The sequence below is a fragment of the Chrysochloris asiatica genome, unplaced genomic scaffold (genome assembly GCF_000296735.1).
Source record: "Chrysochloris asiatica unplaced genomic scaffold, ChrAsi1.0 scaffold00025, whole genome shotgun sequence".
Classification (NCBI taxonomy): Eukaryota; Metazoa; Chordata; class Mammalia; order Afrosoricida; family Chrysochloridae; genus Chrysochloris; species Chrysochloris asiatica.
In genome coordinates this window covers 19,453,141-19,480,901 of record NW_006408543.1, presented here as the reverse complement: position 1 = coordinate 19,480,901, position 27,761 = coordinate 19,453,141, and the positions used below count along the sequence as shown (strand labels likewise).

Below are 27,761 nucleotides of genomic sequence, written 5' to 3'. Positions count from 1 at the left end.
TTGGTAGGCAGGCACTGACCGCATGCTCTGTGCTCACGGTCTTGTTTCAGTGCCCACGTCCTCTTCTTGTCTCGGTCCCCGGGTGGTATAAACCATTAGTGCGCTCGGCAGCCATTCAGGTCCAGCCAGATGCACCTGAAAAAACCCTGTCAGTCGAGTGCTGGAAACAGACACATGGAGCACAGCGCTACTCTTAGGCACATGGGTCACCATGAGTCAGAGTGAATTTGACGCCTTCTGGTGGTTTTCGCTGACCGCAAGATGCTGTGGTTTATGTCGCAATGTCTGAGACTCCTAAAGCGCTTCAGTTTCCTCCAGAGTGTGGCCCAGATCCACTTCTCACGACCCTCAGAATAGACTGGGGAGAGGAGTAGCCCACACAGCTGGTATGCCGACAGACCACGGGATGGCCAGCACACCTCCCTCCTTCTGGCTTCCCACCATCCCTCCTTAGTCACCATGTCCACTTGTCCACCCCTCCCTGACACCTGCCCAGGTGCATGAAAGGCACTGCTATCACTGTCCCGCCCCACAGAAACTCACGTCAGAAAGAGAAGGATCCGGCCAGGTGTGAACTGAACACACTCTTCCACTGGCTGACTGTTACCTGCATACACTGCCGTCCCCTCTCCCAGCCCTGGACTCTGTGGTGGTAAAGTGGAAAGTCTAGAGCTGTCCCCTCTGGTTGGCTGTGACAGTTTAACTGTTTAACATCCTGTGGCGCTCCCAGAACAGGGCCTGGCAGGTAGGTACTCCACAGGTGTTTGTGTTCCTGCTCCCTTCTCAATAATAGCTTCAGGTTGGGGAAATGTCCGTCTTGCTGCTCCCCGGCCCCAGCTTAGCAGGTAACAAGGCAGGTTAGCATTCTTCAAGGGGAGGGAACCTTATTCCTTACTCTTTCCTTTAAAAAAAAACTAGTTGGAACAGTTGGTTAGATTCCAACTCAAGGCAACCTTATGTGTTCAGAGTAGATTTGTGCTCCATCAGATTTTCAGTGGCTGGTTTTTTGCAAGTAAATCATTAGGCCTTTTTCCTGAGGTACCTCTGGGGACGACTCAAATTTCCAGTCTCCTGAGTAGCAGCTAAGTACATTAACCTTCTGCAGCACTCAGGAATTCCTGCCCTATTTTACCCATCTTTCATTGTGACCTTATTAACGTATCATTTGGTTTATGAAAAGCTTAATATGGCTCCCCTAAAATTATTTCATAATTCGCTGACATTGTTGTTCTTGTTAAATGCCATCAAGCTGGTTCTGACTCATAGCGACCCTCCAAGGAGCGGCTGGTGAATTTGAACTGCTGACTGGGCAGTTGAAACCAGCCTTGCAGTCCGGTGCAGCAGCACGATTTCCCCTATAGCTGATGGCTCCATTAGTGGAGATATTGTTAGAACTTGTCTCCTGAATCCCTTAGTGGCTTATTCTTAGTCATTGTCACCTGCTCTGGTGGCAGCTGTGTGTGTAAGTGCCTAGACTTCAGGGAATCCATTTCCTAAGTTAGAAGAAGCTGGGTAAACAGCTGTCATTTTCCCCTACTTGACATCCATTTGCTGTTTGCCAGCTTGGGTTAAACTCTCATTCTGGCAAGAGCTAAATGTGGCACCGTAGGATAAGCACTGGACCGCAAGGTCGGTTTGAACCACCAGGCCAGTGGTTCATACTCACCAGCTGCTCCTCGGAAACCCCATACAGACTTGCTATGAGTCAGAACCGGCTCGACAACACACAGCAACAACAACAAATCTCTCCTGCTCGATTCTGTTCTTTTATACTTGACCTGTTCTTTTCGTCCCAGCCCCATTGTCTTGGATTTGGTTATGTCCCTACAAAACATGAATCAACTTGACAGGTCCATGATTCTCAGTGATTGAGTGGTTGTGTGATGATGTAATTCCCCTCCCCTTCCCCCGTGATGCAATCAGCCCAGATCTGATGTAGTTACCCTGTGTGTTGTGATTTCTCACTTATATGCCAATAATGAGGACTGGTGCAGTCTGCAAGATTAGGTTGTGTCTTGAGTCAGTCCCTTTGAAATATAAAAGGAGAAAAAATTGAGCAGAGTTCTGAGGGACCAATAAAACCAAGAAAGAAGATCTGGGAGTGGAATACAACCTTTAGACCTGGGATTCCTCCAGCACTGTGAAGCTCCTAGACCTAGGGAAAGATTGTGCCAAGACATCTGGAGCTCTCCAAGGAATGCTGAGCCTGCAGATGCTGTAAAGAAACATGGACCTTTCCCCAGAACCAACAAAAAGCCTTCTCCTCGATCTGGACCTCAGAATTTGGACTGCTGGCTTCCTAAACTGAGAAAATGCAGTTCGGTTTGCTCTAGCCATCCTCTTGTGGTATTGCTACCATAGCAACACTTAAGAACAAAGACATTTATCCAGACCAGATAGTAGTCAGGTGTGTGCCTGGAGAGAGCCGGTGGCTCATTGTTAGCACGTGTAAAGTGAGTCACATCCATCGGTACAAAGCAGCACTTTGGACTCAATGAAAAGAGGCAGTTACTGGCTTGAAGGATGGTTTTCTTTTAGGAGACTTTGATTCCTGAAGGAGTTAGGAAACCACACATGATAGGTTACCAGATTTTAAAATAAAGCCAGTCCCCAAAAGGAGTAACAGAAATGTGTATGTGTGAGTGTATTACATTTAGCAAAATGCATATTTCATGTTAATTCGCACAACACCACCATGCAGTAAACAAGGGTAGAGTTGATGGTTCAGATTTCCAAGCGAGCACTGAGGCTCGGGGATCTTGAATGACTTACCTATGCTCAGCTCATCCCGCAGCCAGTTGACCACGATTGGAGCTCAAGTCTGATGACCACCTGGAGAATGTCCCATGGCAGGGAGGACTGAAGCAGTGCTGGAGTTAAAGGAGAAGAAAGAGACACAGGTAGCAAATGGGACATTTGTGGGGGACAAAGAAAATCAGTCTTAATAGAAATGAAGCATCTTTCAAACTTCTAACTATACCCAACAACCAACAATAAGAAATACACCTTACATTTCAGTCTGCTGCGTACATACATGCCTGGGTACCAGAACAAAAATTTCATGAACCAATATAATTTAAATATGTATAATATGCTCTGAAATAAAACAATGTATTACATTGGACAAGTCTGCCACGAAAGACCCCTTTAAAGTATTTGAGAGCCAAGTTGTTGCTTAGAGGACTAAGGTGCACCTGACTCAAGCCGTGGTATTTTCAGTTGCTTCATGAGTCTGCCAAAGCTGGACAGTGACTAAGGAAGACTGGAAAACTGATGCATTTGAATTAGAGTGTTGGCAAAGAATTCTGAAATTATCATAGGCTGCCAGACAAACCTGTCTTGGAAGACATACAGCCTGAATGTTTCCTTAGAAGGAAGAGTGCTGAGACTTTTCCTCACATACTTTGCTCATGTGATCAGAAGGGACCAGCCCCTGACATCATGCTTGGTAAAAGTAGAGGGTCAGCAGGAAAAAGGAAGACCCTGAATGAGATAGATTGATACGGTGGCTGCTACAGTAAGGGTTGTAAGGATGGCACAAGATTAGACTGTTTTGTTCTGTTGTGCATAGGATCACTGTCAGTCAGAACCAAATATGCCCCTTCTTAAAAAATTCTATTTCAGGTGGTGGTTTGGTTTTGTTTTTAGTTGCTAACCATGACGCAGAGTCCTGGTGTGGTGCTGTAGGGTAAGCACTCCACCACAAGTTTGGTTTGAACCGTTCTGTCGGTGGTTTAAACTCACCAGCCACTCCTCAGAAAAACCCTAACCAGGGTCGCTATGAATCGGAACCACCTTAATGACAGTAACAACAAGAAGAAGCTATGTCAGAACCATACTCTCTATGTTCTGACCATACTCAGTGCTGGATGATAGGGGTTCCCAATGGCAAATAACAACAGCAATGTAGATAACAAAGGACCCAAGTGATGAGGTGGGGCAGAAGTTCATTTGCCACAAGTACTTGGAGCATTGTGTTTGTGGTTTTCCTATCACTTTGCCCACTGTCATAATGATACTGTGTAGAAAACAGGAACATCATAAATGCTGAAAACGTCGGTAACACTGAACATTTTAATCAAAGCTTCTGTTGAAAAGCACTAATCCAAGTGGGCCTGGGAAACACAGAACAGAATTTCTCACTGTCATGGACTCCAAACTATCAGGAGCTGTCAGGCTATATGAACCTCTGAAACTATTGGCAAGCTAGTCTTTAAACCTTAAACCCAAAGTATTGCAGGAAGTCTCCTATAAAACCAAGTTTTAGTCTACCTTGTTTTTAAATGCCATCCAGTCGGTTCTGACCTATAGCAGCCCTGTATAGGATTTCCGAGGAGCAGCTGGTGTATGAGATTGAACCGTTGACTTTGAGGTTCAACTTGACTTTGCAATCCAGCTTGTTAACCCACAGCACCACACCAGAACTGAAAAATGCCTGCCTTGAGCATTATACTCCACTCATAGCGATCCTATATAGAGTTTCCAAGGAGCAGCTGGTGGGCTTGAACCGCCAACCTTGAGTGCAGTTGGTAGTCCAGAGCTGATCCTACAGTGACACATCAGCAATTCAAAAGGTGAAGATAGGAAACTTAAGGGCCATAGAGTTTCTGTGAATGTGAGAAGAACAGCTCAGAAAAGGAGGGTGGAACATGGGTACAGAATCTCATCAAAGAATGCCGTCAGTGTCGCTGAGTCGTACATGCGGAGCCTATTGAATTGGTGTATGTTTTCAAAAAAACAAAAACAAAGCAAACACATGTCATGTAGCAATATAAGAATTCCTCTACTGATACGTTTATGTTAAAAAGAAAATATCTACTGATGTTCTTTGGTCTTTTGTTTTTAAGGAAGATGATGCTCCTGCTCTATGAAGAAGGCCTCCGGGTTGTCATCCACACCTCCAACCTCATCCACGCCGACTGGCACCAGAAAACTCAAGGGTGCGTGCGGTTCTCTTGACCTCATGGCCACTGTATGTGCTGAGAAAGGTCTCAAGCAGAACATTCACTCTGTTCTTTCTATCTTCTTCATTGTAGACATAACACATGCCATAGAAAAAGAGGTATATGCAGAAAAGGTTTGTGTTCAAATACATCAAGTGTGTTCTGACTCATAACGACCCTGTGTAGAATTTCTGAGGAGTGTCTGCTGGGCTTGAACTACCGACCTTGCAATTAGCAGCCCAGTGCTTATCTTACAGCACCACACCAGGACTCGTCCCCCAGTTCACTCTCTTGAGGTAACCAGAAGGAGTCCCCGTGGCATGGTGGGTTTGGCAGTAGGCTACTAACCCCAAAGTCAGCAGTTCAAACCCACCAGCCACTTCATGGGAGCAAGATGAGGCTGTCTGCTCCCGTAAAGATTTACAGTCTCAGAAACCCTAAGGAGCAATTCTAGCCCGTCCTACAAGATCACTAAGAGTCGGAAGCGACTTGATTAGCAGTGAGTCTGGCTTTGGTTTTGGTTTTGGAGGAAACGAGTGATAACAATTTGGTATGTAATCATCCACAACTATCTGTGGTACACCTGGGGTTTCAAAAAGTTCATGCAAAAATTCCATCATCATTTGGTCTGGCCCTCCCATGGCAACTGTAGTTCCAGCCATCATATTAGGGTCTCTCTGGATGGAGAGTCCAGGACTGCTGATGTGGCTGTAGGAGCAACACTCAGCTTTGGATCACAAGGTGTGTCTGCTTCAGGACTGGGGAAAGATGCTGACTCAGACAACAGATGTGGAAGTGCCCTGGAAGGCAAGAAAATTTCCTACACCCAGAAATCTAGTTTTTTAAACACCTTTCTAAGATCAATTTTTCAACAATTTGAAATGCACACAAAAGTCAATAAGCCAGCATTCCATAGGGTCAGCACTGGACTGCTAACCACAAGTTTGCAGTTCAAACACACCAGCCACTCTTCAGAAACCCTATGCAGAGTCGCTATAGGTCAGAGCCGGCTCGATGACACTTCACAACAACAACCAAAAGTCGTGGTGGGAGTCCTGGTGTGGTGCTGTTGAGTAAGCACTAACCTTAAGGTCGGTTTGAACCGCAAGGTCTGTGGTTCGCTTTCACCAGTTGTTCCTCGAAAACCCTATACAGGGTTGCTGTGGGTTGGAACTGACTCAATGGCACTCAACAACAACAAGGTCATAGTGAGGCATTCAAAAAGTCTTCATGTGATGGGAAGTCACTGAGTGGTGTGACTGAATTTACCTCTTTTAAAGTTCACTCAGGGACTGTGGTGGCTCCATAAGATAAGCACTGAACTGCGAACCACAAGGTCAGTAATTCGAGTCCACCAGCTGCTCCTCAGGCTCTCTGCTCTTGCGCTATATGTAAAGCCTTGGAAACCTTATACAGAATTGCTGTGAGTTGGAACTGACTCCACGACACTAAACAACAACAAAAATGGCTCTACTTACCATGCAGGAGTGGCACCTAGTGAGACTTAACCAGTTCCTTGGGGTGACTGTACCATCAGTTAGTGCAGGGAGGTCCTTGTGAGCCTTTCTGGTAAAGGGTTTTGCTTGTCTCTACTCCAGAATATGGCTGAGCCCCTTGTACCCACGACTTGCCCATGGTATTCACGGATCGGGAGAATCAAGCACACACTTTAAAGGCGACCTCATCAATTACTTGATGGCCTATAATGCTCCTTCCCTCACGGAGTGGATCGATACCATTCAGAAGCATGATCTTTCCGAAACCAAGTAGGTGCCGTCTTTTCAACAGGAGGTGCTCCTGGTAGGTTTATGCCTTGAGAGCCCACCAGTGGCCAGGGAGACAGGGGACATGATAGTTGACTGGACTTTGCGGGTAGTGAGGGAGTATGAGCAGATTCTGTCACTGGCCACATCTCCTGATTCTCTAGCATTAAGATCGAGACAAGTAAAGCTCTCCCTGTACCTTAAGGTTCTCACTGGAGCAGTAGGGAAGGCATCCAGTGCTTTGCCTTCTAGCTTATACCTTGTAGGTGTTGCGCCATGTTGAATGCAAGTTACTACAGCCAGAGAGACGCCATGCAAAAAGGGATGGGGCTTTAGAACATTTCATGATTATTTGCTACTTCTCATGCCCCTTTTGTGATGTTAAGATGCCCAGATCTCATCATGATTTTCCATGACTTAACGTTTTATTATTTTTTTTAGTGTTTACCTTATTGGATCAACCCCAGGACGATTTCAAGGAAATCAGAAAGACCACTGGGGACATTTTAGACTCAGGAAGGTAACGGAACTTTTTTTTCTCCCACTCAGGTACATTCTCAGCATTACTATTTCTCTAGCGCAATTCTGGGAGACCAGCATGCACTTGACACATTGATTGTTAAACCATAGGTTTCAGTAATTCTCCCTTTAATGTTTTGGTTTGACTCCTTTATTAGGGTTAGAGTAAATGATTCTGAATGGCACAAGTATCTGGACTTGGCGTTTAGGGCTGAGATGTTTTGAAATGAAGATAATGAAAGGCTTACCCTCATATAAAAAGTGCTGTAATTATTGATTGTTCAGCGCTTCAAGGATTTGTAGTAGACAAATTCAACAAAGAACCGAATACAGTGTGCTTAAGAGACCCAAAATTACAAAGGTAACTGCTGCTGGCATAAAAAAAGTGAACACGCAAAGGTCTTAAAACAAAATGAAACAGCAAAGCACGTTGAAGATCAAAGAGTCTGCATCTGTCGTTAGCATTTTTTTTTTTTAACTGTCCTTTACAAAGTCCCTAAAGTGGCTTTCTTAGAATTCGTATCTTTATATTATTTATGTCATGTAAGAATTCCCTTCCCTAACAAAAATTTTTTTGAAATAAGGCCACAATCTTGAAGATCTTTATTTCTTAACCTGTAGAGGGCATAGGGCACAGAGGTCACATGGACAGCCTTGGAGGGAGAGGCCCAGGCCTGGCCCCAGATCCTGTTACTTCTAAACCTAGGCGTGTTCTTAACCTGCCTGTCTTGTCATCTCTGAAGTGTGCCTAATCATGGCAGTCCCCTACCAAGGTGGAGTTTCATTACACACAGAATTGCGTGTTAAGATGAAATAAGGAAGGTCGAGCAGTGTAACGTAAGGATAAAGTGTTTAGAAGCATTAGGAGTTCTTGTGATTTACACAAATGGTTTAGCGAAGCTAGGTACTAGCACATTTGACGTATCCTAGTCATCCTGAAGGTTGAAGAGCATTTCAGAGATTTCAGATTAGGAGGGCAGGGCAGGGCAGGGGACCAGGCTCCCTGCTCACTCATAGACTTGTCTGGGGTCATGTAGATCACCAATGGCTGAGCACCAAAGCCAGAAACCAGGGCTCCTAGCTGTCAGTTTACTTCTGTTTCTGATTGTGTGTGAGAGAAAGAATCTGGAGCCCTGCTGGGGCAGTGGGTTAAGTATTGGGCTGCTAATGGGTTATTCACCTTGGGGAAAAGATGAGGCTGTTTGCTCCCGTTAACATGTACCCCCTTGGGAACCCTAGGAAGCAGTTCCCTGTGTCTATAAGGTTGTTATGAGATGGAATCAACTTGCTATACCTACGGATGTTTGGGGTTTTGATGTGTAAACATTAATGCAAAGATGTGTTAAAGACAATGTTGTTGTGAGGTGCCATTGAGCACACAACAGAACAAAACCCTAACTGGTCCTGCCCATCCTCCCAATTCTTCCCTTGTTTGATCGTGTTGTTGCTACCACGCTGTCAATCCATCTCTTTGGGTGTCTTCCTCTTTTTCATTCACCCTCCCCTTTACCAAGCAAGGTGTTTTTCCATAGGGACTGGTCCCTCTAAATAACACGCCCAAAGTATGAGAGACAAAGTCTCCTCAGTGTGGCTTCTAGGCAGCAGTCTGGATCTACTTCTTCTAGCAGTGCATGGTACTTTAATATTCTTCTCCAACACCATAATTCAAATGCATTGATTCTTCTACAGTCTTCATGTTCATTGGCCAACTTTCACATGCAAATGAGCCTATTGAAACTATAGAGGCTTGGGGTCAGGCACACCTAAAAGTGATCTCTTTGCACTTTAACACTCTAAAGAGGTCTTTGGCAGCAGATCTGCCTAACGCAATACATCATTTGAGTTCTTCCATGAATGTTAATTGTGGATCCAAGCAAGATGAAGTCTTTTGCCAGCTTCAGTCTTTCCCCATTGATCGTGATATTTACTGATCCAGTTGTTACTTTGTAGCTTCTTTGCATTGAAGTACAATCCATACTGTAGGATGTAGTCTTTGATCTTCATCAGCAAGTATTTCAAATGTCCTCTTTGTTTCTAGCGAGCCAGGTTGTATCATCTTATATTGCAGGTTGTTAATGAGTATTCCTCCTATCCTGATGCCACATTTTTTTTTTTTCATATAATTCAGCTTCTCAGATTTTTTTCTCAGCATACAGATTGAGTAAGTATGGTGAAAGGATACAACCCTCACCCACAATTTTAAACCATCATATCCCCCTATAGGAACCAACTCAACAGCACTTAACAACAGTATACATACATACATATATGTATGTGTGCGTGTGTACATAGCTAACAAAACTGGTCATGGATGTTTTAAGCATTTCCTTACTAATAGTGCATTTCCAGGGCAGAAAAGCAGGCTCTAGTTAGTCCAGCATTTCTTTTCTGTCAGAGTGTTGTGCGTGACTGTGATGTGCACTTGTCTTCTTTTATAGCTTCTGAGAGAACACGCCACACCCCTGCCCAAAGCCGAGCCGTGGCCCGTAGTGGGTCAGTTTTCCAGCATTGGCTCCCTGGGGGCTGATGAGTCTAAATGGTTGTGCTCTGAGTTTAAAGAGAGTCTGGTGACACTGGGGAAGGAGAACAGAACGCTGGGACAAAGTGCCATTCCCCTTCATCTGGTGAGTGCTCTGCCCTTGAGTTTGCTTGTTTGTTCTCTCATACAGGGAAAGGGCAGAGTCTGCCCTCTTAGGAACAGATAGGTTTTTAGTCAGTGATTTGGGCATGGGTGTGGCAATACGTTAACATCATTATTTGTAACCAAGTGGCCTTCGGGTCATCCAAGGCTTAAGAGCTGGCTAGTCTATGTGTGTTCAGGGACTCTGTCTCAGCCCGCGACTAGCCTGCTCATTTCTGTTACTTTTTCTTCTGGTTAGTAGACCCAGCAAAAAAACTTTTAAATCAAAAACAGAATTGTTGTTGTTCTTAAGTGCCATCGAGTCAGTTCTGCCTCATAGCAACCCTGTATGGTGTTGCTGAGGAGTGGCTAGTGAGTTTGAACCGCCGACCTCTTGCAGTTCAAACCGACCTTACGTTCCAGTGCTTTAGCCCACAGCACCACACATGCCATTATTAATGATTTAGAAACTTGGGGGTGAGTAATTAATTTTGTATTCAACTAAGTGTCCATTTGGCCATTCAGAAGGACAAAAACTATTCAGATTGAAGTGTAATTTTCTCTTTTTTTCATCAACTAGCTACAGTGCTTGCAGTTTAATTACTAGAAGTTCAGTTTTCTTTAAAGACTGGAACTTTCTAAGTATATTGTAAAGCACACATTCTAAGTTTTTGTAAGTTTTAAGTAAATGGTTTTCACCAAGATTTTTATGAAAAACGAATCGTTCATCACAAAGCGTTCCTTCAGTGCAGTGCAGGACCAAATTCACTGGTTTCTTTCTTACTCCATTTAGATCTACCCTTCAGTGGAAAATGTGCGGACCAGCTTAGAAGGATACCCTGGTAATTGTTGGGGAGACGGTCTCAAGTTGTCTTTTCTGTGTATAGTCTGTAAATGCCCTGGCACACGTTTTCAGGCAAGTGGTCAGAATACCTTCCTCCTTGAAATGAAGAAAGAATGGGCTAGGAATTAAGAGGTTGTTTTCTTTGAAGTGGATGAGAATCAATTCTGTTGGGCACTGCTGTGTTCCAGAGATGGTAGTGCATAGCTGTGCAGTTTGGGGATGCTGTTCGGTCCTCATAGTAACCCCTTGCAGGTTTCTTCTTCTCGTTTTTACCTACCTGGCCATTCTCAACTCTGCCACCCACAGGTCGAGTGCCCAGGCAAGACTCCCAGGTAAAACCCAGAGCTTACTCCTATGGACCAGTGCCTTTCAGAGCACACCTGGGCCCCTTCTCTCATCCTGCCTGCATCCTCAGCATTCCTTGCCTTGCCCTCCAATGAAGGAACCCCTCTAAGGGTACACGGAGTTCTTTCAAATGTGAATCCTGAATAAGGCTAGGAACTTAGGGTTAACACTGAGTTGAAGCCTTTGTTATAACCGAGCTGAGTGTCTGTCCTTGGAAGGGCTTCACCTGTCAGTGCCTGGGATTATTTTACAGCTATCTTTTGGCCTTGGTCTCCATTTCCCTTATGCCAGTACTGGGCACAAAGCTTTTTTAGAAAACAGCAGTGCCCCAGATAACTAAAAACCCAAATAACGCATGACTCTAGAAAAAGGGGAGTCTGGTTGGTATTTGCTGATGGCTAAGCAGAATGGGGGAGTCCTGGTGTGGTGCTGTAGGTTCAGCACTGGACTGGGAACCACAGGGTCAGCAGTTCAAACTCATCAGATGCTCCTTGGAAACCCTATACAGTGTTGCTATGAGTCGAAACCGCCTCAATGGCACTTAACAACAACAATGAGAGCAGAATGGTGTCATTTGGCCTAATTTTGCCCATTTATAGCTTATCAAACCAGATGTGATCCAGCCAGAAGAATCTCATAGGGTATGGTGAATAGTAGTCCATTTTTCGCCTTTGAATGGCAAAGCAAAAATTATTTCACTGCGTGCCACGGACTCGGTGCTGTGTTTTTTCTGCCTTCTCCTTTCTGTACCTCTCATAGGCACATTCAAAGTGAACTTTTAATGGGCCAGAATGTGACGTTTCTAATAAAGCTGCCTATAACTGCCCCCAAAACTCTGAAGATGTTTTTAATTATCTGCAACAGGAGACGAAACATGCCTTTTTCAATATTCCGGAGACTTTTCAAAACCCTCTTTGGGTAGAGATGACCATGGGAAGTTCCAATATGTGTTTTGTAGGTCTCTGGTGAATCTGCAGTGGAATTTTCCTGCTCTCAGAGATGAATGACAATTGGCTTTTAATTGTGTTTCCACTTGGAACCATATCTTTGTTCTCTCTGCAGGCATAGGAGTTGAGACTTTTCTTTTTGAAAGCATGACCGTGTACTGAAAAGTGTAGTTCATCTTTTGTGATTTTTCTGTTCCAAATGTAAGAGTTTAGGTGACATTAGATTCACACCATACCTAACTGTCCCAACTCGCACACAAATTCGAAGTATAGACAGACTTAGGAACGGAACTCATTTGTAACCCAGCACTGGTTGTGCAGTACCTGCAGCTCCTGACAGACAGACAGCCCCAGACTGTCCAAAGTCAACCTGCCTGTGGCTGCCTGGGTGGCTGGTCAGCTCTCTTGCTCTTCCCTACCCCCATGCCTAGTGAATGGGCAAGTCCTTCATGGCTGCAATTTTAGGGTCTCAACTCCTCATCTCCCACACACATTAGTTTCATCTGTTTTGTTTTAGTTCTTCCTCCCCCACAACCAATCACATGGAAACAATTCCCATAATCCATCACTGATGTTCTCTAAACAAAGTGCCTGGTGGTACCAGCAGTCAGTACATTCAGCTACTAACCCAGAGATTGGCGCCTCAGACCCACCCCAAGGGGCCTCCGAAGAAAGGCATGGTGATCTACTTCGAAAACTTGACCATTGGTTCCTCTGTGGAGCCCAGTTCTACTCAGACACATATGGGTCACCATAAGTCAGGGCCAGCTTACTGGCCAATAGCAACTGACTTGTTAAGTGGTGTCGAGTTGTTTCCGACTCAAAGCAACCCTGAATAGGGTCTCCAAGGAGTGGTTGGTGAGCTTGACCTGCAGACCTTGTGGTTCAAACTGACCATGTAATCCAGCACTTTAACCCATAGCACCACACCAGGACTTCAGCAGCTGACTGGATGATCTTTAAGGAGGGCTATAGTAGGGTTCTGTGTCAACTTGACTTGGCCAGATTTCCCAGCAGATTACCATGGTGATGAAGCCATAACTAGCAGGCATAATTAACTCCATGATTGGCCCGGAGCAGCCAATCAATTGAAAGGATGTTTCCTTGGGGTGTGGCCTGCTCCCAGTATAATGGACGCAAGGGAACACTTGCTCGCTCTCTCTCTTCCTCTACAATTGTAAGCCATTTCCTTGTATAAACTCTTGATGCGTTAAAAATAATGAGTTAGTTTAGGTAACTAACTAGTTCAATTAGTCTTTAGAAGGAGGCAGGGGAACTGAGTTCTCATCCTGTTCTGCACCTCCAAGTATCATGGTTCTGGGCAGAACAAAGAGGCTCTACAGACCTTACCTTTCCCAAGGATGTCTCACCTGCATTTGGGTGTTAGGATACACCCGGCTTCTTTCTGTGGTCTTTCCTAACGCTTCTAATCTATGCTGTTCACAGATACTACGTGACCACCATGAAGTGATTCCATAAGGCCATTTTCTTTTCACATCGTAAACACTGACAGTTTACTGTGCATTACTAAGAGAGGAAACTCCATTGAGAAAGCATGCGTCATGTGCCTTCAGACTTTTTTATTCACCGAAATATTCCCAAAGATCTCCTGGTGGTAGTAGTGTTGTTTATCTTCGTACTATTTACTGTAGGTTTTTAATGAAGAGATCTTCACATTGCACATTGTCCTTTGTATGTACTAATTCTGTTTTCCTTCTTTTAAAAGCGGGGGGCTCCCTTCCTTATAGTATCCAGACGGCTGAGAAACAGAACTGGCTGCATTCCTATTTCCAGTAAGTAGGTGACAGTTATTGCTACTTCAGCAATAAGAATGTTGTCTGCATTCGTCTGTTTCTTTAAAAGAAGGACCTTATGTACTGTAACTCTATTGTTTCCATCCACATGCGTTGGTGATAGAAATCATTTAAAACAAGGCTATGAAATGTTTTCTTTTCAGTAGGTTTTTATTACCAGAGTGCAATTTCTCTCTGTGGTTTCTATTTAAATATTGGCATGTGAGAAAAAAAAAAAAAAGAGGACCATGTTGATTTGTTACATAGGCAGCGTTCCACTGCATGTTTGAAAATTAGAAAGCACAGTCTTTCCGACTCTACGTTCAGAGGATGGATGTGTGGCTATGGGCTCAAACACCTCATTTCCTTGAGGACTAAGGAGTTGGTTTTGACCGTGGTCAGAGTTCAAGTGAAGGAATATTGCGCATCCTTCTCCTAGCTAGAGCAGTTGTACATCCTGTTTGTCCTTGGCCAATCCCAGTTCCTTGTCTCAGCAGGTATTTCTTTACTGTGCCAGACAGCGTGGTGGGTAACCAAGGAGTCAAAGGTCAGTTACACGGAGAACTTCATCTCCCAGGATGGCTAGAAGCCCATCACAGATAGCCAGGTCTGCAGATCCATTCCCCAAATGGGAGGGTCAGTGGACTGAACCTCCCTGGTGCTGGAGAAAAGAAGCGAGCTTCCCTGCCCCACAAAAAGCATAGGAGAACATAGAACAGGACGCTAAACTGAACCGAATTTGCTGCCTCACGTGGACCTACAGGACCAGCAATCTCTAGGAAAATGATTTGTCATATGACATAGGTGTTAATAGAATGACCACCTTGGAATTCGAGTTAGTGAAATGTCAGCTGGCAGGCTTTACTGTGTCCTAGTGTGGCACTGTGGAGTCAGCACTGGACTGTGAACCAGAAGCTTGGTGGCTCAAGCTCACCAGCTGCTCCTTGAAAACCCTATATATACAGTGTCGCTGTGAGTCAGAACCGACTCAGCAGCACTTAACAACATTGGAGTCCTGATGTGACGCTCTGGGATAAAGAACTGGTCCAACAGGTCGGTTTGAACCACAAGGTCAGCAGCTCAAAGCCACCAGCTGCTCCTTGGAAACCCTATTCAAGGCCTCTATGAGTTGGCAGCACTTCACATAACAGCATTGGAAAGGAGGGCTCCAGGTGTAAACGCTGTAGGATCAGCGCTGGACTGTGAACCACAAAGTCGAGGGCTCAAACCCACCAGCTGCTCCTTGGAAAACTATACAGGGTCACTATGAGTCAGAACCAAGTTGATGGCACTCAGAACAGTAGCAACATTGGAAATGAAGGCAGATTGGTGTGACAGCGACTTTGAAGCCTTAGCCCAGTGGATCAGCCTGGAGCCGTGCTTCAATGCCATCTCTCGAGGGCTGTGGCTTTTAGAGGCCATTTCTTTATATTGAGCTCTTTCAGCAGTTTGAGCCTGGCTACCAACGTTGGTGGTTCAAACCCAACCAGTGGCACTGCAGAACGAAGGAAGGCTGCTTCCATAAAGATGTCAGCAGGGAAACGCCACAATACGGTTCTATTCTATAGCACATGGAGCCGGCCTTGAGTTGGAATCAACTCAGCAGTGTGACGTTTGGTGTTTTGGTTTTCCATATTAGGTTAGTAAATTGTCTCAAATAAGACGTGGTCTTCTATGCCTGTATCGTTGCCCTATGATATAAATGGATTCCCCTCTGAAGGCCTTATTCCTGCAGTGTTGCAAATGTAGAAACCAAACTCGGCTTGCAACTGTGAGCCCTTGACTACGGTATTTCTGAACCACCGCCCTGCTTTCCAACATTTCACATTTGGAAACAAAATACAAAAGTGGCAAAATGCAAACAGCCTGGACTTCCGTATTTTGTTTCATTCATCAGGCATTTACTAAACCTCCACTGTAGAAACACTGTCAGACATGAAGGAGGCAGGGGAAATGGCTCTCGCTTTCCAGCTAAAAGGCGAGATGTGTACACATGTGGCCATCACAACAGAGACGGTGGTGCTGGCAGTTACGTGCTGTGGAGTCAGTTCTAACTCATAGTGACCTTGCACACAGTTTCCGAGGCTGTAAATCTTTACGAGAGCAGAAAACCTCCTCTTTCTCCCACAGAACAGCTGGTAGTTTTGAACCGCTGGCCTTGAGGTTAGCAGCCTGACTCGTAATCACTACGCTATCAAAGCTCTATAGCAGTAGACAAGAGTAAATCAAAAAGGGTTGCAACGAAATCATAGAAACCTTTATGAAACTAAAATATCAAAATGTGAAGCTATTGTTTCCCAGCACATCCTTCATCTAGGTCTATCCACTTCTGAAGTGGTGTTTCCATCTCTCTGACCCTCCCTGAAGAATTCTGCACTCTTCAGTTCATTGTTGTTGCTGTGAAGTGCCATCGAGTCAGTTCCGACTCATAGCGACCCCGTATAGCGCTTCTGATGAGCAGCTGGTGGGTTTGAACTGCAGCCTGTGGTTAGCATTTCAGTGTTTATTCTGCACCACATCAAAACAGCAGTTTTGTCATTACTGAAGGACTCCGACTGTGCTCCTTTAATATGTTCTTTGCATTCGGGGAACAAAAAGAAGTCGGAAGGGGCAAAGTCAGGACTTTAGGGTGGAAGAGGTAAGACTTTCCCAATGAAATTCTCATAGAATCGCCCTCAAACAATGAGCAGAAGTGTTCTGATGGAAACAAATTCCTCCTCAGTGCAACTTGCCTGGCCTTTTTCTCACCATTGCACTTTTTCCTTTCCTTAAAACTTGTTCATAAGAAACTTTCATAATCACCCTGTGTGTCCTTTGAGAAAATTGATCAAGGTAAATAACCCTTTGGTGGTGGTGGTTATGTGCCATGAGTCCCCAAACACAGTTACATAACTTTCTGCGCTAATGTCTTGGCTTTGAATTCATCTTTGAGGTCTTCTTGACCTACTTAAAAATGCTGCTCTATCTAAATTAAACGGTTTAATGTGGGACAGTATTCCCATAAATGTGTTGCAAAGATTCAATGATCTGGAAGATGTCTACTTGAGTTTTGTTAAAAATTTGATTCGTCTTCACCTCGAAATCTTTTTTTTTTTTGCACCGTAGCACAAAACGTATCCTTTGTTTGAAGGCACCCTAACGAGACTAAGACGAGTGTATTTCTGAGAGAACTTGTCTGCAGCCATCCACTGATCACAGAGACATGTTGAAACACAATTTGTTTGGAATAAGCCTTTGTGGGCATGGACTGGAACCCCTGTGGGAATACTTTTGGACTTAACCTCACATGTGCGAGTATATCTGCTTTCTGCTCCCGTAAAGATTTATAGCCTCGGAAAGCCTGTACAGGGGCACTATGAGTCGGAACCGACTCCATGGTACTTAACAACAACAACATCATGTGATGACTTAAAAGGACAGGAAGGACACATGCTGAAAGGATGCTTTTCTGGGGTGGAGGGTGATTTTCTTTTTGTACAAGTTCTACATGCTAACATGAGCAGCATTGAATAAAATGGTCCAGGTCACATCAGCACCTGCTGGTTTTTAAATGACACGGTTTTGCTTTTCGTGCAGTCTCTGACTACGAAGAAGATCATTTATACACACTCTTTTCTAATTATTGCCTTTCCTGTCACTAGCAAGTGGTCAGCTGAGACATCTGGCCGCAGCAATGCCATGCCCCACATTAAGACGTATATGAGACCCTCCCCAGACTTCAGCAAGATTGCCTGGTTCCTTGTCACAAGGTGAGTCATCTTTATAGTCCTGGTGGGAGACAATTTTCAGTTGCTTGTAACTCCTGCTCTGAATATTGAATGGGCTTCCCGAAGATGAGTTGTGAAGTGGGCATCATTGGTTTTCAGCATGTGGGTCCTGAGCTTTATTGAAAGGAAGCATATGATTGAGCGCTTCACACAGCATGTAGTCATCACCCGATGGAAAATCAATCTAGAGGTTTACAAGGCTTTGCAAAGTTGGTGTTTGTCTTTTATTCAGTACTTAAAAAATAAGACAGAAAAACCAAGCCTGCTGCTATCGAGTCGGTTCCGACTCATAGCAAGCCTACTCACAGTTTCCGAGACTGTGAATCTCCACTGGAGCAGAAGCCTCTTCTTTCTCCCAAAGAGCAACTGCTGGGTTTGAAGTGCCAACCTTGAGGTTAGCAGTCCAGTGCTTATCCTACAGTAAATTCAGTAAATTGTCATTTGGGGAATCTCCTGGTGTGGCACTGTGGGTTAATGAGCTGGACTGCAAAGCCGTTTGAACTGCCAGGTTGGCGGTTCAAGCTCACCAGCTGCTCCTTTGAAACCCTATACAGGGTCACTGTGGGTCGGAAGTGACTCGGCAGCACTTAACAACAACAACAACCTATAATAAAAATGAAAGAGTAAAATGAAAAATGGTAAGGTCAATATTGGTTCCAATATTTTCTTCCTGGCAGTTGAAACTTGAGCAATCAAATCTATTGTTATTGTTGTTAAGTGCCTTCTAGTCGGTTCCAACTCTTAGCAACCCTGTCTAGGGTTTCCGAGGAACAGCTGGTGGGTTTGAACCACCGATCTTGTAGTTCAAACCAACCTTGCAGTCCAGTGCATTGTCCTGCAGCTACACCCCTTTTTTTATTTTTGACCTCTTTCTTGAGATGCAGTTCGCATACCGTACGATTCGCCAGTTAAGTGTATTGTTCTGCCGCCTTAGTATTATTCAGAGATGTGCAATCATCGCGACAGTCTGTGTGTACAACGCTTGTTATCACCCCCACACGAGCCCCTCCTCCCCCATAGGCAGTCCATGCACTCACGCAACAGAGAGTTAGGCCCTTTAAGAACAGAGCCGTGACTAGAACTTTAGGTCTAGGCTCTGTGTCCGAACCGGAACCACTCGGCATCCTCATGAGTCACTAACATAATTGATGTCAAGAGCAACTACTGAACGTACCACACAGTAGAATTGGTTCCCTGGATCTTCTTTGCCTGGTATTCTGTGGTATGGCTGATGGCGAACTTCACTGCACCTCCACCCTAGCTGCCATCAAGCCCCGTCCTCTCAGAATTGGTTCTCGAAGAAGGAACCACATTTTGGAACAAAACTTTTAGACCAAAGGACCTCTTAGACACAAAGTCATTTTGCTAGCTCACGGAAATCAGTGGCTAAACTTGTCACCTACACTTAGAAATAGGACAAGGAACTGTGGCCCGAACTATGTCACTATTACAGGTTTAGAGACACCAGGGGTGTTCTCTCAAGGTGTGTGGGATCGTGGGTGCCATGGAGAAGCAGCGTTCAAGTCCTGAAAATGGAGACGTGAGAGCCAGGCTGTTGTATCTAGCTCTGGGAGTCTGGGGCATTTGTTTGTTTATTTATTTTTAAGTTTTTATTGTGAATTGAGTGATAGTTTACATGGGAGAACATCAGCTTTACACTAATCATTTTATTGCAATGATTATAATCTCTTCCATGCATCGTCATTCAACAGTATTTGTTTCTATTTCCTCTGTTTTTTGGGAGGATGTACACAAAAGCACTGAGGAATATATAATCATTTAAACAATCCAAGGGTACTTTACAAGCCTGCCTCCTGGCCGCCAACACTCAGCCTTTCTCTTTGCATGAGTCTAGAGTCCTCAGCTGCTCTCTCTCTCCATGTCCTCATCTCTGCCTCCATCGCTGGTGTCACTGCTTCTCTGGAGAGGGTCACACATTCTGCTTATGCTCTTCTCCCTTTATGATCCTAGGGTCCTCTGTTCTTGGGCTGTAAGAGTAACTACTCCCCAATTTTTGTTATAAAACTTCTACCTTTTCAATTGTGACAGTCTCAATTAGTCATGGTAACAATGACTCACTACTGAATCATAAGAATCTTATCCCATCTCTTTTCACCAGAACCTTCTAGGCAAGGTGAAAACTGTTTAGTGGGGATTCTACCTTCCCCTGCACACTCTGAAACTAAACTCCCTCTTGAAACTTGTAAGCCAGTCACTTTGTGCCTTTATGTTATTGCTGTTAACATGCTGTTGAGTCGGTCCCGACCCATAGCAACCCTGTATGAGGTTTCCAAGAAGCAGCTGGTGAGCTTGAACCGGTGACCTTGCAGTTCAAATGACTTTTAGATAGCCCCCATTTTAGATAGCCAATGTCTAAGTTGTCCATCCCTATAACCCTGTGTACTGAGGGGATAGGCTTGAACCTTAATATGAAGACTCTTTCCCTCTTGGTTGGTATTTTGAGCTACTACACCCTTAAGTAAGGAATGTAGTGGTTACGAATTGGGCTACTAACCTCATGGACAGCAGTTGAAACTACCAGCTGTTCCGCGCGAGAAAGATGAGGCTTTCTGCTCCTATAAAGATTTACAGCTTCAGAAACCCTATGCAGGGTCTCTGAGTCAGAACCCACTCCACGGCACATAACCACCACCACCACCACTACCACATCCTAAAGTGTAGGTCAAGTTCATCAAATTGTAGCAATTTACACTTGTTTCCTTTATCAAAAAAAAATTTTTTTATCTTCCTCTAGTCAAGTTCTAAGGAGCTCTGGTAGCATAGTGGTTACGAATCAGACTGCTAATCGCATGGTCAGCAGTTCGAAACTACCAGCTGTTGACGGGAGAAAGGTGAAACTTTCTCCTCCAGTAAAGATACACAACCTTGGTACATAACAACAAGTCGCGTTCTGATCAAGTCAACGAGGCTAGATTGAATGGGTACTGTCTACAAATTTGAGTGTTTTAGTGTGTCTCCCCTCACTTCATATCATCTGGACACTTTGCGCTCAGCTCTGGCCCTCTGTGGCTGTGTTCTTGTCCATGGGCTCAGGAGTTGGGGGGTTTATTTAATAGGAGTCTGTTTCTGTTATGTAAAATGATAAAGTGATTGCCACTTGGGGTTATTGTAAGAGTTAAAGGAGTATGTAGAGCTGAGGATGTGAGACAGAACCTACTGGAAAAGGTAGCTATGACTGTTATTATTAAAGTTCCCTTAAGTCGGTTCTGATCTATAGTGACTCTTACAGGGTTTCCGAGGAGCAGCTGGTGAGCTTGAACCGCTGATCTTGCAGTTCAAACCGACTTTGCAGTCCAGTGCATTTACCCACGGCACCACACCAGTGATTGTTCGCATCTACAACACTCCTTCCAGCTCTAGTTTCACTGACTGAAGGATGCTCAGGGAGCGAGTACAATTATCTATACTATGACTCTTTGAAAAGAGAAGTTTCTTCATCTGAATAGGCAGGTTTGCTGGTGTGGAGACCTGAATTCCCTGGATGGGGATGCAGAAATGAAATGCCAGAGAGAACAAAGGCGAAGAAGGCACCCAGCCCCTCTTTTGGCGAGGAGTTCAAGGTCTGGTTGTGCAGTGTTTGTGTTTTCCAGCTTTTAAATAACAGACTAGATTATTCCAAATATTCCTAAAAGTGGCTAGAAATTAAGTCTTAATGCTTTTATAAAGTTAGCCAGTGAGAACGTGAATTTGAGCAGATTGTGGATCCCAGAATGGTCCATAAGGAGTATTCAGAGACGTCCTGGCATCATCCCATCTTTTTGTTCAGTAACTGTCTTTGCAACCAGTTCACTAATTTGCAAGTAGAAAACCTGCCTTGTAATCTTCAATTTGAATCACAAGGTCAGCAGTTCAAACTCACCAGCCACTCCTCAAGAACCCAATACAGAGTCACTGTGATTTTGAACTGATTCAGCGTCACTTAACAACAACAACAATGTTCTAATTCAGTCCTGATATAACGCTGTAGGATAATTACTGGAGTGCTAGCTACAAGGTCAACAGTTCAAACCCACCAGCCACGGAAACCCCATACAAGGTTGCTAGAGGTCAGAACCGACTCCACCACACTTAACACAACAACATCCTTCTAATACTGGTTCTGCTGCATGTTGACCTTGCGAATGACCTCCACTCCCTGATAACGTATGGTCAGTGAAACAATTGGCTTGCTTCCAAGTCTAAGATGCACCACCTGGAGACATTCCTCAGTAGTGCACTTCATCTGCTCCCAGGGCAGCTTTATATATCCTGTTGTTTGGGATTGAGGACCTTAAACAATGTGACCTGCACCTTAGTCATGCTTGACAGTTCTCTTACAGTTTGGATGATGGGACTTTATCTATTACGTTACTTTTTTTTTAACTCAAGTCAAGGTTCTTAACTAAAGCCACTTGGCATTAATGTTGAATTGAATTTGCAAACTATACTATATGCAACTTGTTGGTTGAAAATCCCCTTACCTGTTAATTTAGCGGATGCAATGGCACTTAACAACAACAACAACATTCAAAGCATGGCAAGAGCAGGATAAAGAAACATCTCGAATGTTTGGTGACGGTCTTATCCACTGTTGTTGTTACGTGCTGTCAAGTTGGTTCCAACCTATAGCGACCCTTTAGAGGGTTTCTGAGGAATGGCTGGTGAGCTTGAACTGACAACCTTGCGTTTCAAACCAATTTTGCAGTTTAGTGCATTAACCCACAGTGCCACACCAGGGTTCCTCCTTTTTTTCCTGATAGGAAAACTGGAGCCCAAAGAGATTACGTCTTAAAGATCACACACATCAATTAATTATGTTGCGAAGTGCCATCAAGTCTGTTCCAAATCGTAGCAACCCTGTATAGGGTTTCCGAGGAGTGGCTGGTGGGTTTGAACCATTGACCTTGCAGTTCAAAGTCTAGTGCTGATTCTACAGAACCACGCAGGACTCCCCTGGTTTTATCTGCACAGAGGGTGACTGTTGGGTATTTCCCTACAATATACAAGTGGATACTAAGTCTTTTGTTTGAGAATGCTCACTGTTGGTCTTTTGAGTTTTACTCGAAATATGAATGCAGATATTTGTCACCCTAATGAATTTGCCCTGGTGGCACAGCGGGTCAAGTGCACAGCCACTAGTGGCAAGGTCAGTAGTTCTAAACCACCAGTAGCATCATGGAAGAAAGACGTGGCAGTGGACCTCCATAAAGGACGACAGCCGTGGAAACCCTATTGGGCAGGTCTGTCCTGTGGGGTCGCTTTTGATTTAACAGCAGTGAGTTTGGTTTGGTATGGTATGGTGTGGTGTGATTTGGGCGGGGGTCCGAGATAAAGGAGAGGAGATGCTGTTGGAAATGGTTGCCTTGTCAGATGAGGCTAGTGAAAAACTACGGTCCAGAAAAAGCAAGGGTGAGAGCCAGAACTGTCTTGTACCACAGCAGTGCTTGAGAATTATGATAGCTCTCCCACTGGTCTGCCACGTGGACCTGTACAACGGGATTTCAAAATGACAAGAGAAGAGGGCTGAATAGAAGTGGAGCTATGTACAAGAGCAGAGTACACACATCATGAATACGTCGATGTTTTTCCTCCTGATCTGAGAGCTCTCCCCAGTCTCCTCAGAAATCCCCTCTGCATCTCAAAGGGACCCGAGCCCTGATGATGTTGTGTTATCTTGATGCATTTCTGCCTACCTCACCCATCTCCCATCATGCCCACCTCTGCTCTGCTGTTGGACTGTGGGCTTCCTGAAGACTGGGACCTTGTGCCTGTATCTCAGAATGCCTAGTGCCTAGCCACCGCCACGTACTTGACAAGGGCTTCTCTGGAAAGTTCCAAAACAAGTGAATGTCAAGTGTTACTTAAAGCTTTTAGGTGGTTCCATGTAAGTGAAAGGAAGCTGTGTGACAATTCCTTAAGAAATTGAAGCTATGTGCTTAATATTCCCTAAATGCCTCTTCCCACAGTCACTTGCTGTTTCCACCATATTGAGCTGCTTCCTTAGCCTGGTGACTTCCTGCCTCGTCAGAGTGTTCTCCTGTGGTGTGGTGTCATGTACACTCATTGGTTCCCCTCTAGACGGTGGGATACCATGAGGCAAGACCCATGTCTGTCTGGTTCATGGTCCCATTCCCTGAAGCACCAGGGCAGAATTATTAATGAGGAGGCTACTGAAGGCCATGGTGGAGGTGGTAACAGTGAAAGAACCTTCTAGACTTCATATGTAAATTGAATAGAAGAGGTGCTTTAAAGAGAACTGGGGTCTGCAGTATGGCTGGCCTGGAGATGGGAGAGCCATTGACATCAATTTGCTGTTGTTGTTGTTAAGTGCCATTGAGTCAGTTCCGACCCAAAGCAACCCTGTATAGGAGCAGCTAGTGAGCTTGAACTTCCAACCTGGCAGTTCAAACCGACTTTGCAGTCCAGCACATTATCCCCAGTGCCACGTCAGGACACCAGTCAATATAGAAGTCAGAAAATGGAGCTAGTTTCCGTGGGAGAATGATAAATTTGGTTTGGGACTACTGAACTCAGATGTGAGGGGAACTTCAAGTGAAAGTGTTTGTTAGAGATATTATACTCAGTTGTTTGGAGTGGTATATTTTAGAGTTCTCTGTAGAGCTGAGTATCGACACCTTATGCATTTGTGACTTTTCCAGAAGGTTGGTGCCTGGGTGTTGGAAACACACAGAAATGCTGGCTGAATGAGCAGGGTCTTCATGCTTGCCAAGTATTACAGTGCTATGCAAATGCATTGGCTCCAAGTCACCTCCTGGAGTTGAGGATTGACTGACAGAAGCATCTATGGAAAATAGTGCCTATGGCAAGCAGTGAAATTGTGCTCTGGTCCAAACATCTGACACCCTTCTTTTTTTTTAATATCTAGTTTTTATTTGTGAATTGAGTGATAATTTACATGGGAGAACGTTGGTTTTACTCTCCTCCATGCATCATCATTCAACAGTATTTGCTTCTGTTTCCTCTGGGGTTTTTTTGATGTACACAAAAACACACAGGAATATATAATCATTTAAACAAACCAAGGGCTCGTTCTGCAAACCTGCCTCCTGGCCTCCAGCACACAGCCTTTCTCTTTCCATCAGTCTAGAGTCCTCAGCTGCTCTCTCTCTTCATGTCCTCATCTCTGTCTTCATCTCTGGTGTCACTGCTTCTCTGGATAGGATCCCACATGCCGCTCCTGCTCTTCTCCCTTGATGGCCCTAGGGTCCTCTGTTGCTCAAATGTAAGATTAACTACTCCCCCCTTTATGTTACAAAATTCCTACCTTTAGAGTTGCTGAACCCTTCTTTACCGTAACTTTATCATAAGATCTGGGGTCCTGGTGTGGCGCTGTAAGATAAGCACTGGACTGCTAACCAAAAAGTCGGTGCTTCAAGCCCACCAGCCGTACCTCAGAAACTCTATACAGGGTCGCTCTGAGTCAGGACTGACTCAACAGACTTGACAACAACAGCAAAAGCCATCGTGTCTACTGAAACCACCAGAGGGCTTGGAAAAGTTCATGGGAAATGGAATTAAAAGATAAAGGAATCTTTCCACAGAAGCCCCCTTGATCGAGTCAGACTCGTTCATTTTTTACTTATTAACACGTGCGGTGCTGCATGAAAACAGAAACTGCCCCTTCCTTGTTTTCACAGATGAAAGGTGTTCAGTGAGAGGCTCAAAGTCATTTTTTTAACTTCCGTTTCTTCTCTGTATACACTCAGCAGAGCAAGATGACACAGTTAAACTGCCTTGCCCCATGGAGTCATAGCCTTTGTTTGAGTTACTGAATGATCTCTCTCAGCTGGCGACAAAACTGTGATGGCTGATAGGAACCGCACACAGTAGCACCCTCCCATTTCAGCGGTGACCAGGGCACATGCCCCACCTGCCACCATGTAGATGCACCTCAGGCAGCTGGGCTCCATTCTCTGAGGAGTCATTTTCCTTCTCCTTGAGAGAAATGCTCCACTTTCTAGTTTGAATATTACATTTGACCACTCCGTCAGTACATGTTTATTGAGCACCTACTATGTGCCAGCCACAATATTACCAGAAAATATAGTAACGTCACCAGGGTTTCATGTGGCTTTATCAGTAATGGTTTTATGTGTGAAAAGCAACTGTACATCAATTCATCTTACTAATTGGGTCAATTAGAGTAAGTGCTTTGTTTCTCTCTCAACATTGTATTATGATTTGGGTGAAAGTTTACAAAGCAAATTGGTTTCCCAGTCAGCAGTTCACACACACTGTTTTGTGTCATTGACTGCGATCCCCACAATGTAACACTCTTCCCGCCTCCTCCCTGTGTGTACCATTTCCATTCCTCCTTCTTTCCTACCACTTCCTGCCTTCTGAGCTTTATCCCTAGGCAAATGCTAACCCTTTTGATCTCGTGTGGTTGGTTGTTCTAGGAGTATGTACCTCCCTAGTGTGATTGTTCACCTTATAGGCCTGTCTATTGTTTGTGAGTACTTATATTATTTAATGCGACTTTAATATACTTAAGTTTATATTCAGTCTTTCTCAGTGCAGAACTGTTGGCATTGCAGGCAAGCAATTCTTTCCTGGGCCTTCACCCACAAAATGCACATCTTGGTGCCAGTCAAAATGCTGCCCCATGGATTCCAAATGTCCCGTTAGGCTGTCTGTCGTGATGAATGATATTCAGAACTTTGTGAACAACTGACGTACCATCAATTATGTTTTCATTTGATGCAGCCTTTGCCTGCTTTAAAGATGTGAGGTAGGGTAGTGGCGGAGTGAGCCACAGTACTAGTCCAAGTGTCCTCTGCTGTCGAGTCACCTCGACACATGGTGACATGGTGACCCAGCACACAACAGAAGAAAACGTTACTCAGTCTTATACTGTCTCCGTGATCCTTGGGACACTTGAGTGGATAGTTGGGGCCTCTGTGCATTCTGAGGGCCTTTTAACTTACGGACTCATTGCCCAACACTAGCTCCAACAATATTCTGTTGCCCACAGGGTTTTCATTAACTGAGTTTCAGAAGTCAGTTGCCACACCTTTCTTCCTAGTCTGTCCTAATGTAGAAGTGCCAGTGAAATCTGTCCACGATGGTGATTCGGCCAATGTTTGCCATACTAGTAGTGTAGTTGCCAGCATCCTATAAGAAATAAGGTGGTGGTGGATCACAGCCCAGCCAAGTGGTTAGGTAGGACTAATCCTTAAAATAGCACATTAAGAATACTAGGTTTTGACTTTGTATTCGTTTTCTACTGCTGTGTAATAAACGACCACAAAACCAGTGCCTGGGTGGCGCATATGGTTAATCGCACACCTACTAACTGAAAGGTTGATGGTCTGAAGAGTCCACACAGGGATACCACAAAAAGAAAGGCCTGGAAGTTTACTTCCATAAGGTCGGGGCCATTGGAAACCCTGTAGAGTGCAGTTTTACTCTGAAACACGTGGGTCATCCTGAGCAGGACTGACTTGGCAGCACCTGGTCTGGCTCTTGGTTTGAGCAACTTAATATCATCTGAAGGTTTCTGTGGTGCGTGGTGAGTCCAGGCACAGCATAGCTGTCCTCTGCTCAGTCTTAACACAGCAGAGATCACAGTGTCAGCCAGGGCGGCATCTCCTCCAAAGCGCACTGGTAGTTGGTAGAGTCCAGTAGCTCCGGGCTGTAGGGCCAAGGTCCCTAGTTTCTTGCTGGCTGTTGGCCAGATACCCACCCAGACCTCTCCATTGACAGTGCACGTCGTCGTAGCTGCAGCATCTCTCTCTGTCTCCTCAGGAAGGACCCAGTCTGTCTCCTAAGGAGTCACCTGATTAGGGCAAGCCATCTGAGGTGATGTCCCTTCTGAGGAGCTTAGATGTGACTGGTACCTTAATGACAAGAGTGGAATGCTTAGCTCATTCACATTCTTGCCTTCACTCAGAGGAGGGGATGGAGCGTACATAGTCTATATACCAGGGAGTTGGAACTTTAGGTGACCCGTCCTACAGAACTGTCTTCCGTAGGCCTTAGTGGTGTTTCTTACCCACTTGGATTTATCCACCTTAATTGTCAACCTTGGTTTGTAATAATTTCTTTTTATTGTGGCTTGAGTGAAAGTTTACAGGGCAGATCATCAGTTTTACATTCAACAAATCATACACTTTGTTTCATACAATGATTATAATCCCCTTCATGTACCATCAGTTAGCAGTATTTCTCTCTATTCACTTTAGCTCATTTTTTTTTTT

At 44.6% G+C, this 27,761-nt stretch overlaps 1 protein-coding gene across 1 annotated transcript in view; it reads left to right on the top strand.

Annotated features, from left to right (window-relative positions):
• The window catches only part of TDP1 (tyrosyl-DNA phosphodiesterase 1), a 111,028-nt gene that overhangs the window by 13,106 nt on the left and 70,161 nt on the right, over positions 1 to 27,761 (top strand). The window contains exons 6-12 of the mRNA XM_006839580.1: positions 4,848 to 4,940; positions 6,542 to 6,709; positions 7,148 to 7,226; positions 9,664 to 9,849; positions 10,639 to 10,687; positions 13,708 to 13,774; positions 17,416 to 17,523. Coding sequence (XP_006839643.1) covers positions 4,848 to 4,940; positions 6,542 to 6,709; positions 7,148 to 7,226; positions 9,664 to 9,849; positions 10,639 to 10,687; positions 13,708 to 13,774; positions 17,416 to 17,523 — 750 coding nt within the window. The remainder of the gene's footprint in view (positions 1 to 4,847; positions 4,941 to 6,541; positions 6,710 to 7,147; positions 7,227 to 9,663; positions 9,850 to 10,638; positions 10,688 to 13,707; positions 13,775 to 17,415; positions 17,524 to 27,761) is intronic.